Source organism: Equus quagga, chromosome 17 (genome assembly GCF_021613505.1).
Source record: "Equus quagga isolate Etosha38 chromosome 17, UCLA_HA_Equagga_1.0, whole genome shotgun sequence".
In the NCBI taxonomy this organism is placed as follows: Eukaryota; Metazoa; Chordata; class Mammalia; order Perissodactyla; family Equidae; genus Equus; species Equus quagga.
In genome coordinates, this window is record NC_060283.1 from 31,603,102 (window position 1) to 31,619,208 (window position 16,107).

The following is a 16,107-nucleotide window of genomic DNA, read 5'->3' on the forward strand; positions in this document are numbered from 1 at the left end:
TTTTAAACAGAATGAAGGATTTATTCTTTGTGCACTTGGTAAATAAATTATTTCTAAGTTCATTAACAAGATGTAAGAAAATAAAACATGGATTTTAAAAAGATCTCCTCCTGCGGTGGGCAAGAGTTGTTATTTGTGGTTTATTTTGCATGGGATGGACCCTTTAAAGGGCGTGTACATCCACGTACACAACTGCCAGCATTTGGGGCTTTGTCAGAAATAAGTCATGCGAGGGAGTAAGTGCATTGTGTTGTCTTGGAAGAAATGAGCCCAACAGTTCAATGCCCGCAGCCGTCCCCATTCGCGTGGTCAGGACACGGGGGACCCCCACAGTGTGATATGGAGGCCGGAAGCTGAGTCTGTGCTCCTGGATCCACCCCTGGGTGCCCCTGGGAACCCTCTGGGCAGCTCTCCTCTGTGTCTGCGACGCTCTACCGCAGCGTCGCCCAGGGCTCCCCACAAGTCGGTGGCCGTGCCCTCTGTGCATCACCCCCTTCCGAGGAGGCCGAGGGTCCTTGTGACCACAGGCGTTTTTCCAGGATAACTGCCTTTCCCGTTAAATGGGCGCCTTCTGGGTGACGGGGCCCTGCTCTTCCATGCAAGTGGACCGCGCACGGGTGTTCTACAGAGGGACGGGACACGTGCGCCCCGACGGGCAGATGGGATTCTTGGAGCCGGCCTGGCCCCCAGGACACCCTCTCCTGATGCTCTGGCCAGGCAGCTGCCCCCGAGACCAGGTGAGATCAGGTGCCCGTTAGCACCCGTGGTGGACAGAGGGGAGCGAAGGAGTCGCAAGAGCCAGCATCTCTGCAGGACGACCTTCACTCACGGAAAACAGGGCTTTAAAGGGAGCGTGTGTGAGAACGGGAAGTCACATCACCATCAGGAGCAGCAGGCCCGTCACCTGAGAGATGTCAGCTTCCTCAGCGTATGGAAACCAAGAATGTCTCCAAGGGTGCTGCTCAGACAGGAGCGTCTGAGAGGCCACATGGTGGACACCGCCCACGATGTGAAGGGACAGCAGGCATACAAAACAGAGTCCAGGAATATTTCCATAGGAGAACTTTGAAAACAAATAGTGTTATATTGTTAATACACCAACGCCTGCTGGGAGAAATCATGTGTCATCTGATGGGTGGGCCGGAAATTTGCTGTGTGTGTGTGCGTGTGAGTGCAGGGATGCACACGTATGTGCCCATGTGTATGTGGATATATGTTTGTGGCTCTGTCTGTGTGTGCAAGGATGCACACATATGTGCCTCTATGTGTGTGGGTACACGTTCGTGGCTCTGTGTGTGCGTGCAAGGCTCTGCACATCTAAACGTATTAATGAGAATCATGCTGGCGCCTGGTACAACGTGTGCCATCTTTTCTGCAGGATCCCAGGTGATTGATTTTGATGGAAAAAGTTCCCTGCTCTACAGATTTGTTAAAAATACCAGCAGTTCGGCAAAAGACGTCATCTCTTTGAAATTTAAAACCATGCAGAGTGATGGGGTTCTGCTCCACAGAGAGGGAAGAGGGGGAGACAGCGTCACCCTGGCATTGGTAAAGGGGACACTCTTCCTGCTCGTCGGTTCAGGTAAGAGCACCAGGCGGGGAGCTCCACCATCTGATCGCCTGGTTATCAATGATATGGAAGTATTTTTGCACCCAGTCTTGTAGCATCATTACAGATGAAAGCCTGTCCTCACGTATCCTGTGTTTTCACATAAAAGTGTGTTGTAATGTAATAATTGCACTGGCAGGTGATCCTTGGGGCTCTCTGTATCCTTCAGATAGAGCTACTTCATTGCATCCCAGGGTTTCTCAACCTCGGCACTACTGATGCCTTGGACCAGAGGATTCTCTGGGGGGCCGTCCAGTGCGTAGTAGGAAGTTAAGCAGCATCCCAACCCTCTACACACTAGAGGCCGGTAGCACTCACACCCCAATGTGAGCATCAAAATGTCTCCAGACATGTTCAGTGTCCCTGGGGAACAAGGTTACCCCATTGAGAACCTCTGGCCCACCCTAATATAAGTCAAGAAAGCGGTGGCCCTAATGAGTTCATAGCAAAGACAGTGTTTCCAAGGAAAACAGGCAAAAGGCCTTGATAATGAAAAGAGATGGCCAAGGATGGAACTGGGATGGGTGAGAGGGACACAGGGTCCGGGGATGGAGCTGGGATGGGTGGGAGGGACACGGCATCCAGGGAGGGAGCTGGGATGGGTGGGAAGGACATGGGGTCCAGGGTCAGCTGCAGCAGCTTGCTGAAGAGAGCTTGGTTTCTAGTGGGACCTAATGATGCCCGTTCTCCTCTGCCCAGGTGATAGCTCACCCCTGTCGCCCTCTGGCCCTGGTGGTGCGCTGGGCAGCCTCCTGGATGACCAGCAGTGGCACTCAGTCCTCTTTGAGCACTCCCACCAGCTCGTGAACCTCACAGTGGACGGGCGCTCACAGCAGTTCCGGGTGTGGGGAGACCTGAGCCAGGAGGACCTGGATCCTGAGGTGCGGAGTCCCAGTCAGTTGTCACGGGGTTAATGAGGGATTTAAATGTGACTTGGGCCCAGATGCACAGAGATGCCCTTTCCTGGTAGTTGAGGTCTGGGGTAAAGGTGAGCTGTCCTTGCTGTGGAAGAGCTTTGCAGCCTGGGGCCTGCAAGGTTGATGTTCAGGGGGAGCCGAGGAAGCACACTTCAGCTTTTAACCCAAACTAGGGGGAACTTCCTCCTGCCACAGCGAGCGGGACTGGTTCCTGTGCAGACCTGAGGGGCGGGTCGTGCACTCCGGGCCGGTGCATCACAATAGATTCACATGCACCGTCCTATCACTCAGTTTTTAAAAGCACCTGACATATTTCCAGCCCTTTGCACATAGATATCTAAATTGCACTAAGATATAACATTTTCATGCCATTTTTGTAAAACATTTTCAAGTTCATGAACTATCAAAAACTAAAAACTGTTTCTATGCCCTTTTGGTATAAATGGACGTGACTGATACAGAAAACGGGCACTTCTGACCCTCTTTTGCATCATCCATAATCTTATCACCCTAAACTCTCAATGTGCCACAAAGACAACACCATGATATTTTATAAACAGATGACTGTATATTCCAGCCAGAGATGTATATTAACTAGAAAATCATTTTAGGTTTTTGCCCAGGTTTGGTTTTGCACGGATCCGTGGACGTAAAGGTGGGGTGTTCCCCTCATCAGGGATGTGCCACAGTCAGATCTGTCACGTTTCCAAGGAGATCAGTTAATCCAATAGTGACGTTACTGAAGGGGCGGCTGTGCAGACCAGCTCTCTGGGACACTAAAGATGTGGCCTTGGGAAAAGCAGTGAGGGGACGGGACAGCAGGACAGGGGGGCACGTGGTGGCACGGCGGAGTCAGGCAACAACTCTCAGGGCCACTCAGCCTGGTCCTGTGGGGACTCTGGAGAGTGGGCTGCATCCCCACGTCTCCCACCTAAGGCCAGGCCACTGGTTCTCAGGCCGTGCACCTGCCAGCGTTGGAGAGGGTCCATCCTGGGCGGACGCGGCTTCCCCAGCTCTGAAGGGAAAGCACAGGAAGGTGTAGGAGGGAGGAGGGATCCACACGGGGCTGGTGACGCAGGAGCAGACGGGACCCGGCGGGCCTGGTGTTCTGCTCCAGGGACCCTGAGTCCTGGTCCACCTGCACCTGTCGCCCCACCAGGAAAGTCAGCGCCCCCCTCGGCCTCAGTTTCCCGGTTGGAGGCTAACTTACGCAGCCTCCCCAGTTATTGATGAAGATGCTCTACTGTGCTGGGGAGCAACCACCTGTAAACTTTCAGAATCTGTTTCTTAGAATTTCATCTAAATTTAACCAGCACAGCTCTACGCAGTTATGCAGAATTGGCATCCCTGTGACTTCCGGCTACACCTATGAGTCACAGATGTTCTCAGCAACTTATCAGAAAACCACTGAAGAATACCGTTGATGCCATTTTTCTTTCTAAGATCAGCTTTGGAGGGATTCTAGCACCTGGAAAATCAGTGACCTTACAAGGAAAAAACTTCAACGGATGTTTAGAAAACATTAATTTTAACGGAGAGGACATCATCGATTTGGCTAAGCGGCACGGACCACAGATTCTCGTCACGGTAAGAGTCCACGCGGGGCAATCGGGCGGGAGAGGCGCCAGCTCCACTGAGGGGAGTGGGGCCTCCCTAAACGGGGGATCAGGTCAAGCATGGCGCTTATTAACCTCACAGCCTCCCCACCTGAGAAGTAGACACGGACCAAGGCACCCGTGGCTCACAGTTATTTGTTTTTATATGAGATGAAGAAACATGTTTTTGGTGAAATTATACCACCAGGATGAAGTCTCAGCATGTGCTTCCCTGAGTGGCGATATCTTACTGTCCAGAGACCAGTTCTGTTAGCGATGAGCATCCACCGTGAGCTGGAGCGGGTGCTGACCACCCACAGAGGACCCGAGTCCTCGTCTTGAATGCCGAGGTGTCTGAGACCTTTGGAAGAAAGCATTTGCCGTGGGAGTTTAGACACACACCTGTTGTCGATGAGCTGTGGTGGTATTTTCTATGATTTACAGGGAGATGATAAAGATCTGAACGTGGGTGACTTTACATGAGAGGCCAGAATCCCGGACACACCTCCTAATAGCCGGGTGATTGGGGCCAGTTGTAACCTCTCCGAGCTGTCCTGTCATTACTAGAGATTAACTAGCATTTCATTCTGGTTAGAAGGCCACTGTCATGAGTGTTAACCGAGTCCCCTCCTGAGAGGTAAACTTTGTCACAAAGGGCTGAGCCAGTGGCCTGAGGCTCAGGTGTCTTTTGGGGCCTTTGGGCATCTCCCCTGAGACACCAGGCTTTGTCCCGGCTGTTGATCCAGACGTGTGTAAAGCGAGGTCCCCTGGACTCGGGGTGAGAAACAGGCGTGGCCACGTTGCTGTCACCAGGGAGCTGGTGCAGCTGGTACGTCTGGGGGCGGATGCGGGCAGAGGCTGGAGAGCGCTGGGGGTGCTCATGCTGGTCAGCATCAGGCAGACGCCATCCTGGCTGGAGGCAGGATGCTGGTCTGGGAAGGGCCCCAGGGAGACACCTGGTGACAGCACAACCCCCTCCCAGGGCCCGGCCGCTGTGATGGGCAGTGGAGCCTCCTCAGATCTCCTCTCCTTCGTTCTCAGGGGACCATCTCCTTCTCCTGCTCTCGGCCGCAGCCCATGCCCATCACCTTTCTGAGCGCCGGGAGCCACCTGGAGCTGCCAGGCACCCTGGGGCAGGACGGGGCCACCGTCAGCTTCCAGTTCCGGACGTGGAACAGCGCGGGCCTCCTGCTGTCCAGCCGGCCCCATCAAGGCTCCGGGGGGCTCGTTCTCGCTCTCCATGATGGGACCCTCAGGCTGGGTCTGTCCTCATCTCCAGGACAAGCCCAGAGTGACGTCACTGCAGGTAATGCCGCCCCCAGTCGCAGCCCACACGGCGCGTCCCAGAACCCACAGAATGTTTCCCACAAAGTGTACAAGTTTTTAAAACGGTTCCTCACGTCCCTAAGACATGCCGTCCCCACGTCCAGATAGCTGAGTCCTGTCCTCGAAGACCGGCTCCTTGTTTATAGTCACGTAAAACCAGCTTAGTGCCCAAAGTGGCCTGAACAGGGACGCCCGGCCCGCCTGTCCCCCAGACCAGCCACCGGGGGAGGGGTCGCCTGAGGAAGCCCCTCCTCACCCTGTTTCCTGACCCCCCTGCTCCGTCCCTTCCCCCAGTAGCACTTCACAACCAGACAGCATGGCTCACATCGCCTTTTCCACATCTGGCAACTTCTGGTGTGTTTGCTCTGCCATAAGATGTGACAGCAAGTGACACTGTTCTTGGTCTTTGGTGACGAGGGTGACAGCATCGCAGCTCAGCCCTTGTTAGCCATGGAGCCGTGTCCACACCGTCTGGCTGGAGAACTCAGCCTCCCGAGCCCAGTGGTTCGTCTGTAAATGGCGCCTGAGCTCCACGTGGCTGTCACAGTCAGAGGAAATGTCACCTTCCCGGGCAGACACCCTCCTTTCTCTTAGTCTCCACTCCCACTGTCCAGTAAGGAGCTATTTGTGTTGGACAAAAGCTCTGATAAGGCTTCTGAGATGCAGGCTAACGTTCTTAGTTACAGTAAGTGATGGCTGATTGTTTTTGGATGGAGAACAGGAGGGAGAGGAGAGAACGTAGGGCTGTGGGCGTGTTCTGCTCCTGGGGTTTGCAAGTTGGCATCAGGTCTGGGTGTCACCAGGGCAAAGGGGAGGAGGGAAGAGGGGGCACATTGACCACACAGCAGCCAAACCGCAGCCAGGGCTGTGGGGGCCCCACTGAGGGGGTCACACTCTCAGAAAGCAGCACCCTGGAGACCCGAGATCCGATCCGAGCATGGTGATGGCGGGGACCATGAAAGCACGGCCCTGGAACCAGTGAGGAAGGCTGTCAGGGGCCCTCCAGGGGTGAAATGGCCCAGCCAGTCTGGCTCCCTTCTGCAGGCTCTGGGACCTGGGCGTCTCCATTCGGGAGAGGCTCTGCAGAGGGAAGCCAGTGTTCAGAGAGGCTCACGCTGCACAGGGCAACCTCAGTGCCTTCTCCACGAGCTCTTCCGTCACACAACTTACCGCTGAGCGCTCCATCTGGGGAGGAATGCCCTTCCTAGGACCTGGGAGTGCTGGCCGCCTGGGGACTTGCCACCACGTTTGAGCACCACCGTGTCATTTGCATGGTCAGAAATGATGTCACTAAAGGGTCTCTGATGGAGTCCTGCACATGACGTCCACTCCAGGGGGCTGCATCTGGTGAGGATGCACCCATGTCCATGTGGGATGCAGGGTTCTTGACCAGGGAGCTGTGTCAGGTCTTCGCTGATTTAGAGCAAAGTCGAGCCCCGTCTAATCATTGACCTCTGATGTTTAAGTGACTGGAAGTGGACCGAGTCTTTCTCTGTCAGGGAATCTCTGCCAAGAGCAATAAAATTTGAAGCTAAACACAAAGAAGGACAGGCACCCCCATTTCCATACACAACCCTGCAATGTAGTTCTGTTTTGCTTCACCCATCACTGGAAATGTGGAGCTCCCAGACTCTGTCCCTTCACTGTCTTTAAAGGGCTGTCCTTTGGCCTCTCGTGAATGCTCACAACGGGGTCAGTCTACAGAAGTAGGTGCACAAGAGAGAAGGAAAGCACACTCAGGATCTTGACAACGGGCTGGCTTTGGAGACTAGCGTCAGAGCAAAGTTAATTTATAGCCAGTGTGCTATTCTCATGCATTTACAGTGATGAACCTGCTGTGCTCTCAAGAGGTTTCAGTCATGCATTGGCTGTGAACATCTAGTAGAAGTTGAGCCAGGAGCTGGCTCTGTGGCGTATGGTTAATGTTCACGTGCTCTGCTTTGGCAGCCCGGGGTTCACTGGTTCAGATCCTGGGCACAGACCCACACACCGCTCATCAAGCCATGCTGTAGCAGCGTCCCACATAGAAGAACCAGGAGGACATACAGCTAGGATATACAACTATGTATTATGGGGCTTTGGGGAGAAGAAAAAAAAAGAGGAAGGTTGGCAACAGATGTTAGCTCAGGGCTAATCTTCCTCACCCAAAAATAAAGTATACTTAAGAAAAAAAGTTGCTCTGGCGCAATGTTACTTTAATGAGCACCATGAAGCCAGTGTAATTTTTAACCCATCAACTGGTATGAATATTTGAAAAGTTGCTAGGAATAAAATTACACGTGATAATTGATTTTCAAATCTTTATATTCATGTTTATATCCAACACAAGACTCAGTCATGGCTTCTGGGGGGGCACCCCTGAGCTGGTCCCCAGGGATCCTGCCTCCTGAGGTTCACGGCCCGCATAGTCCTCTCCCTACAGGATGAGCTGGATCCAGTGTTTTGCTACCAAAGAACAGAATGTGATGAAAGTGATGGCTGTCACTTCTTTGATCAGGACACGGAGTGATGATGCCTCCATCTTGGATGTTCCTCTCGTGCCCTCTGAGGGAGGCCAGCAGCCATGCTGGGTCTCCCCGTGGAGGCCCCTATGGTGAGGGACCGAGGGCAGCCACCAGCCAATGTCCACCAGGGAATAGAGACCCTCAGCCGACAGTCCATGGGGAACTGATTCCTGCTGACAACCAGGAGAGTGAGGGTGGAGTGGACCCTGCCCGGCTGAGCTGTCAGATGAGACCGTGCCCCAGCCACACCCTGCGGGGACCTCATGCAAAACTGTGACCCAGAGGCAGCAGCTGAGCGCCCCCAGATTCCTGACCGGAGAAGCTGTGGAGTTGGGGGGCAGGTGCTCTGTAGTGACAGGTGTGGACACAACATCAAAGCGTTAGTGTGATCGTGGTCATCGCTACTGTGACACAGATTATCCGTGAGTGTAAAAGCAGAACAAACACGTTTACATGGGATAAAATACTTTTGCTCTCTGCTTAAGACGACCTTTTCCCACCAATTCCCACTTTTCGTTTTTCCTGTTTCTTCTGAAATTTTTATTGATTACTAGAGTTAGTGAAGCAAGTGAATTTTGTAGTTGAAGATTAAAGGATTAAAAGATTAAATGATCTATAGATGACTTGACAATTTTCTTCCACTTAGGCAAAGATCTCTGACCTGCAGTTCACGTGACCGACATTTGATCATCAAGGTAGCAATTCAAGCAGAGCAGTGAGAATTCAGTATAGTGGTCCTTTAATGAGAACAATGTGTTTATTTATTAATTATAATAAATTAAATAACTAAGAAATCATGTTAAATTTCTATTAAATCAGAGTGTCTTTTTTCTCAGCTATTAACATTTGAATTGGAATCTGATATGTGTTAAGATTCTGACATGGATTCAAAGCTGAATTGTGTTGAGCATGGAGCAAAATTGAGTCACAATTTGCATAAATGTTTGAATTATAGGGTAAAGTTTTCAACATAGTTGCCAGCTTTGAAAATTTTCATTTAAAATTTTTAAGAAATATTACTCCAGCCAACTAGAGCTCAAAAATAATTCTGTATGCCACAGAATGCCTTGTAGATCTTTGCCACCCTTGTGTGTGTCAAACCACAAGAACTTCAGACGCGGCGGGGAGCGAAGAGGACCCACAACGTGACAGCGTGTGATTCCATGTTTCCTGGGTTGCGAACAGCGCCTTTTCCAGCTGGCCTCACGCTCGCTCAGGGCTGCAGACGCTGCCAGTCCCGGGCGATAACTCACCTGTGTTTTGGTTGACAGAGCCTTTTCTTTTCCGTTTTTCTTTTGAAGCAGTAGCCAACATTTAAAAATCAGGAGATTTGACAGCAAAGTCCTGATGCCTGGTTTCCTATGAGATTTGGGGGATCTGGTAGCACTGAGGAGTGAGGCTGCCTGTAGGCAGCACCCCCCTCTGCTCCCCAGAGCTACATGGCTGTGCATCCTCGCACCCACGCTCAGGCCCTGCCCTGTCCCCAGGCCTGTTGATGGGGACGAGGGGGGCCTTTGGCCAGTGGGGAGAATCAGGACTGTGAGCACGTTTGTCAGGAGCAGCAGCCAGAGGTGCTGAAACATCTGCCACGCACCTGCCTGGTGCCCTGGAACAGCCCCCACCCAGGGGACGCCCCCTCAGCCCTCTCCTGCTCCCTGGGCCTGGCACCGCCTCACCTCCCCTCGGCCCCTCCCTACACACAACCCTGCTCCCTGCTGGGGCATCAGGATCCACAGCCCCCCATGTGGCAGTTACGTCTGACGAGAGCGGCCTGGACGCGCCACGTCCTGCGGTCCAGGGTGGAGTGTCTGGCCCTGTGTCAGAAGATGCTGAAGAGCAGAGCCGGATGCAGCCCTTGTGCGTCTGCAAATGTGTTTGCTTCCACACGTTGGAACATCGGAGGTTTCCTCTGACACGGCCCAGCGCACGGTGGTCTGGCTGTCACAGTGGTCGCTGTAGAGACTCAGATCCTCATCCGAAGTTTGTGAAGCAGGAGCAGACGGCATGAAGCTTTCTTGCATTCATCCTGGAATTTGGGAAGGAGCTGCTCTTCTGAATGTCCCCCCAAAAGTTAAATTACACAGATGGGAGCGGGAAGGCAGCCTGGGCCAGGCGATGGGCACTCTTAGACCCTGGGGGCTGTCCGGCCGCACTGGGGGTGGAGGGGACCCCGCACCATCGCCCTCTGCAGGATGGGGAGCTTCTCCACCCTCCCTTCCTTCGGGCTCCTGCACGTGCTGGGCTCACTATTCACATGACTGTTTTCAGCGCGATGGGGGGCCAGGCGGTGCGTCTCTACCTGACTTTAACCTCCCCAGGGGTCGGACTGAACGACGGGCAGTGGCATTCGGTCTCCCTGACGGTGAAGAGGAATCAGCTCAGGGTGACCCTGGACCACGACGGGGCCGCCAGCATCCACGCCGCGCTGCCTGTGGGGACCGGCGCAGGGGACACCTACCGCTTTGGAGGTGAGTGGGGGGCTGGGACACCTCTGCCATTGACCCGAAGATCACGTGCCCTGCTCCCACTGGGGCAGCCGTGGCGTTTTCCTAATAAATCACGTGTGGCTGGTTCCCCAAGATTCCAGCAGACGTGAGGAACTTTACTCTTTTCTCAGCTGCTTTATGGAGGTAAAATTTACATTAAAACGTTCGAGTCTCTTTATCCTCAGGATCCCGTTCATCCAGTCGTGTTTATTAGCAGCTTACTGCTGAGTCATTCACCTTCCTGTATGCGGCATCCCGGATTCAGAGAGGCCCTGCGTCCGTGTGTCCGTCTTCCTCCCCTGCTGTGGGCTCACCTCAGTGTCCAGGCGCCACTCTCGGGTCAAGGAAATAGTCTGTGAGTCTTCTCTGCACACGGCAGAGCATGTCAGGCTGGCTCCCAAGGGTGGCCAGCAGGGTGGCTGGTCTGTTCTGGCCCCGCGCTGCTCTCAAGCTGCTGCTTAGGAAATAGAGCAGCCCGCCCCCACGTTGGAATTCTTCTGGTGCTGGTTCCCTTCACTTTTCTCCCCCAGCCCGAGCTGCCCCGTGTGGGGTGTGCTCCAGCAGCTGCATGGTCCGCTGGCACAACTTCCTGCGTCCATCCCGTCAGGCCCATCTATGGCTGCCTGGCGTCCACCCCCTTCCTCCAGTGGAGTCTCTGTGCTGTTCCGTTTCACACTGTGTGTGGCTTTGGGTGGACGCCAGGCTGGGGGCACCACATCCTCCTCCGCTGCCCCCTCAGCTGGGGGAACCTGGTGCAAAGACACAGGCAACAAGCCACCTGCCGCCTCCAGCGAGGCCGGCCAGCTGCTCCCCGGCAGTGCCGCATAAGCTCCTGTCAATCAGGATTAGTTTTCTTCAGAAATGTTTCTATTCAGAGCCTCCACCAAGGGGCTCGGCTGGACCCCTGCTCCTTGCCCCTGCCTCTGATCACAGGGCAGCAAGCTGAGCGGCACCTTGTGTGTGTCTTGGCGTCCTTCTTTGTCGAGGCCCTCGGCCAGGTGCATGCGGAGTTTCTCTGTGTGGCTGGTCTCCATGGCTGCTATGGCCTCTGCTGTCAAAGCTTCAGCATCTGTCTTGTTCTGGAAGCGTTAAAGGATACGCTTCATGAGAAAGGGAGATCAGCAGAACTGTTAGTATTTCAAGAAGATAACGGTTGCCCCCCATTTTTTCCACACTAATATCCTCTAGCCCTAACATATTAAATGGCGGAAAGTGGAGCAGACTTGCGTGCAGAGATGCACCGAGGACTGAGGCCCGTCAGCCTCAGCGGATGCCTCGCTACTCGAGCTGCGTGTGTCACCCTTAAAATAGGAAAATGTGAAGGAAGCTGACCAGATCCTTGTGCTGTGACTTCGCATTTCCCCTGGGGCTGGAATGGAGCCTCTCGCTGTGCTTCCCAGGGGCTGGAAACACACCTGTATTTGTCATGTAAATGTAGCTTATGGGGAAGAGAAAGTACTGGAGGGTTATGACTGTTTTTGAAGCTTAACTGGACACATAACTATCACAGACACTACGAGGCAGGAAGCCTACGCGGCTGGTGCAAGAGTTAAAATGCTCAGTGATTCTCGCTCTGTTTAGTGACATTTATGACTATTTAACGTAGGGCCACAGGGAGTTATTTTTAAAAAAATGACACATAAATTTGGTGGGTGAAGTCTATACTTAAAATAACATGTCAACTTGTTAAAATAACTTAAAATGATCATAACACCTCAAATCTAACATTATAAATAGTAATATAATTTGATAAGTTCTCATATTTAAATAACTGGAAGATTTTCTAAGTTTAAAAACAATTGTTAAATAATTTTTCTTGGTAATTCTGGAAAAATGATGCTCCGGGCGTGGAGATTAATGAGGCATCACTTTAGGAGGTAAGGAAAAAGTGGAGTAAAAGTAAGTCTCAGATCAAAAGAGCACGGGAAGGTTTGGCGTTAAATGATATGAATGCTTAAAACGGGTGCCCACGTGTGCTGTTTGCACAGGAAAATTTAATGTTAATTGAGCACATGCTGGATCTGCCCGCACAGTGACATCAAGCACCGAGCGCCACCCTGTCCCCACCCTGCACTGAGGGGCCTGGTTACACATTCCTGGTGCAGCAGCTCCCACATCCGTGTGGCAGGACTCGGGGCAGCGGGGGGCACAGATGGGCCTCCACGTGATGCTGGGGTGCTGGAGCTCATGGTGGCTGGGAGAGGAGAGGCCCCTGAGTGGCCCCAGGATGGCCTGGGAGCCCTTGAGGGTCGCGGCTGTGACTGAAGGAACAGGGATGCCTGACGCCAGAAATTATCAAATGCCGGTTTCTTCTCTCATCCACATCCTTCAGGATGATGTTTTGGATGCTGTGCTTGCTCTCCTGTAGATGGTTATTTTCACGATATTAAGATGACACTGTAGACATTTAATTTTTGATTCTGTGTTTGACAAAATCGCCTGATACAAATCTGAGTGCTATAAAATACAGATATATTTTCCTTAGTTTGCTAAGCGAGTCTTTAGGATCCGCACTTGAACCAGCCTGTGGGCGTGTGCACTCCACACACGGGCCTCGCGTGGTTTCTGGATGAGTGCAAGGTGCCTGGTCACCTTCTGACTTAATACCGTTTTTCAAACACCATAATTTCAGCAATGTCTACATATAATAAAACGATCTGTTATTTCATTTACAATTTTAAATCAATGTACATTTAAATTTTTCACGCGTACGATGCGTGATGCTAAAAAGAGTTAGATCTTTCTAGCGTGCTTCAGAAGGGGATCCTGATTTGAGTTCAGTCAGAATCTTAGATCATAATGTGCCTTCGTCTCTTTGATGTTCCTGACCCCAGTGTTAGTTCACACCTGCCCACCTCACTTTCGCTCTCCACCCTCCCGAATGAGCAGAAAGGACTTCTCCTCCAGAGGAAGGAGCCTCTGAGCGCCAGGCGTCCTTGAACGGAGTGGATACAGTCAGCTTCATGTCCTGACGCTCTCTTTCTCTTTTTCCTGCGTCTGAACATGTAGGCTGCCTCCGCCCCGGCTCCGGGCCTGAATGTGAGGGGTCTCTCAGCGGATTCCAGGGCTGTCTGAGACTCGTCTCCATTAACGCCCAAGAGGTGGACCTGATTTCAGTGCAGCGGGGGGCGCTCGGGAATTTCAGCCACCTGCAGATAGACGCCTGCGGCATCCTGGACAGGTGAGGTTGGTTCCCCGACTCCCACACTCGAGATGGGAGGGAGGGCCAGAGAAGAGATGCAGTGGGAGACGGCCCCTGTCTCTCTCTCTGTCTCTCTCTCCCTTTCTCTCCCCACCGCTCCTGCTGTTCATAGCAAGTAAGATAGTTATATTTCCCATGGAAAGTTAAGAAAATTGCATCTATAATTGTATAAAGCAGCTTCTTTCAAATGACAGCATCTGGGCAGAAGGCACATGCTCCTGAATGCTGTTCCTGTGTGCCCACCAGCTCCTTCATCCAGAGCAAACACGGCTGATGTGGCTGCAATTGCCCGTGGGTGGAAATAGGTGAATAATGTGTCATGGAACAAAACAGATGGTGATCATCAAATGCAGGAAACCAGGGGCCCCTGTGGTCAGGGCTCTGTTCCCACTGCCACCCTGCTGGGTTGGGTGGCCTTGAGAGTGGGACACCCGAGCCTCGTCCCAAGTTCCCCAGGACAGCAAAGGCTGGCCCTGCCTGAGGGGACAGGCTGGGTTAGTGCTGGGGAAGGAATGAGGGTGATGGCGACGGAGCTGGGTGGAGCGCAGCTCACGATGGAGGAGAAGAGAAGTGACGCGACAAGAAGGAACTCCCGTGTCCCCAGGGCGGGAAAGCCAGGCTCTATAAACAGAATGTCTCTTCATTCATTCATTTTGCCTGGGGAACATCAGAATTCTTGTATCTGTGGGTTTCCAACTTTTATCAAATTTGGAGAAGTTTAGGCCACGATGTATTCAATTGTTTCTTCTTTTACCCCGTTTCCTCCTTCAGGAACTTTAAACACACGTCCAGCTGTCCACGTGGAGCCGTCCCTACAGCCCACGGGCCCCGTGGTTCATGAAGAAACGTCACGTTCTCTGATCTTTTCTGCAGCCTCTAGTCATCTGTGAATTCCATTCAGCATATTTTCATGTCAACACTGTGCTTTCACGTCTAGAAACTCAGTCGATGCCTTTTTTATATCTTCCAGTCTCCGCTTACAGTTGTTAATTTACAGGAACCGCCTGTCTGCTGAGGGGGACCTGTCAGCTCTGGGCCGTTGTTGGTTATTTTTCCCCGGTTTTGGCTGCGTTCTGCTTCTTTGCAAGCTGGTGACGATCCATGGCGGCCACACATTTGGATCCTGCCCTTTCTGTTGTGCAGTCTGTGTTCCCATGGGAGTTCCTGTCTCACTTCTCAGTGGTGAGGGTCTGGGGCTGAACAGCACAGGGTCTTGGGGTGGCCGTTTTCCAGGTGGAGGCAAGACCACCCTGAGTGGCCTCTGGGTGGTGGGGGCATCCTCTTGGTTGGTGGACAGGCACCCCCAGCCCTGTGTCAGCTCTGGCTACTGTCCCTTCTGGTCCTCCCGGGCGGTCCTCTCATTGGTCGTGGGTGGTTTCCTCACACCACATGAGGACCAGGACTCTGCCGACGGCCCAGGGCCCCCTCAGACCCCTGAGCAGCTCCGTCCTCTTCAATCATCCATCCTGTCACACGAGCTGCCTCGGTCGCCCTCAGCCCTCAGCTCCGTCTCCTCACCTGGGGTGTCCTGTGGCTCTGTGGGGTGCCCGCCCTTCCTTCCTCACCACCTGGAGAGGCCCCTGGGACAACCACATGACGTATCTTGTTTGCTTTCCGTCTCGTAGCAGTTACCATCCGCCCTTGCCTCACGGCCAGTGTCTCAGAAACAAGCTGTCATTTCACATGTTTCATCCTTTTCGCGTGTTTGTTGCAGGCGGGGTGTAAATCCCGTCCCTGTCGTTCTGTCTTGGTCACTGCTGGCAACTCTGACGTATCGACGTCCACTCTTGGTCTGTGTCCACTCTCCACGACTGAACTGAGCACACTTCCACCCCCTGGCCGACTCTGACACTTCAAATATTTAAACATTTGTGACTTTATATGATTTTCTGAACACTCCTTTTTCCAGGTTAAAATTCTCTAGTTCTTAACCGTTTCTCAAATGTCGTGTTTGAGGAACTGCCCAGACCCCAGGTGCCCTCCGCTTAGTGGAAATGTATGGTCCGCACTACCCCTGCTGCCTCTCGCACCCAGGGCCCCACTGTCCTCGCCAGGGCAGCAGTCACACAGCAGCCCACAGAGGGCCCTCCTCCCTGTGCGTGCAGAGTCCACATCTCCACTCGTGTCAACTTGTGCTCCACTGAAAGCCCAGATCCAGGACCCTGGAGAGGAGTGAGGCTCATGCTTGTTTGACACACTCACACACTCACCCAGTGCTCACACACACACTAACATGCATGCTCACACTCACTCAGTGCTCACACACTTACACACTAACAGACATGCTCACACTCACCCAGTGCTCACACACTTGCACACTAACAGACATGCTCACACTCACTCAGTGCTCACACACTCACACGTACACTTGCACACATATACAACACTCACATTCACTCACTCACCCAGTGCTCACACATTCACACTTGTACACATATGCACAACACACACACAAACACTCACACACA

At 52.9% G+C, this 16,107-nt stretch overlaps 1 protein-coding gene across 1 annotated transcript in view; it reads left to right on the plus strand.

Annotated features, from left to right (window-relative positions):
• LOC124228999 (contactin-associated protein-like 4) overlaps positions 1-16,107 on the plus strand; it is a 167,502-nt gene that overhangs the window by 87,951 nt on the left and 63,444 nt on the right. The window contains exons 5-10 of the mRNA XM_046644110.1: positions 1,379-1,582; positions 2,309-2,490; positions 3,970-4,113; positions 5,163-5,427; positions 10,270-10,419; positions 13,447-13,618. Of these exons, the coding sequence (XP_046500066.1) occupies positions 1,379-1,582; positions 2,309-2,490; positions 3,970-4,113; positions 5,163-5,427; positions 10,270-10,419; positions 13,447-13,618 (1,117 nt within the window). The remainder of the gene's footprint in view (positions 1-1,378; positions 1,583-2,308; positions 2,491-3,969; positions 4,114-5,162; positions 5,428-10,269; positions 10,420-13,446; positions 13,619-16,107) is intronic.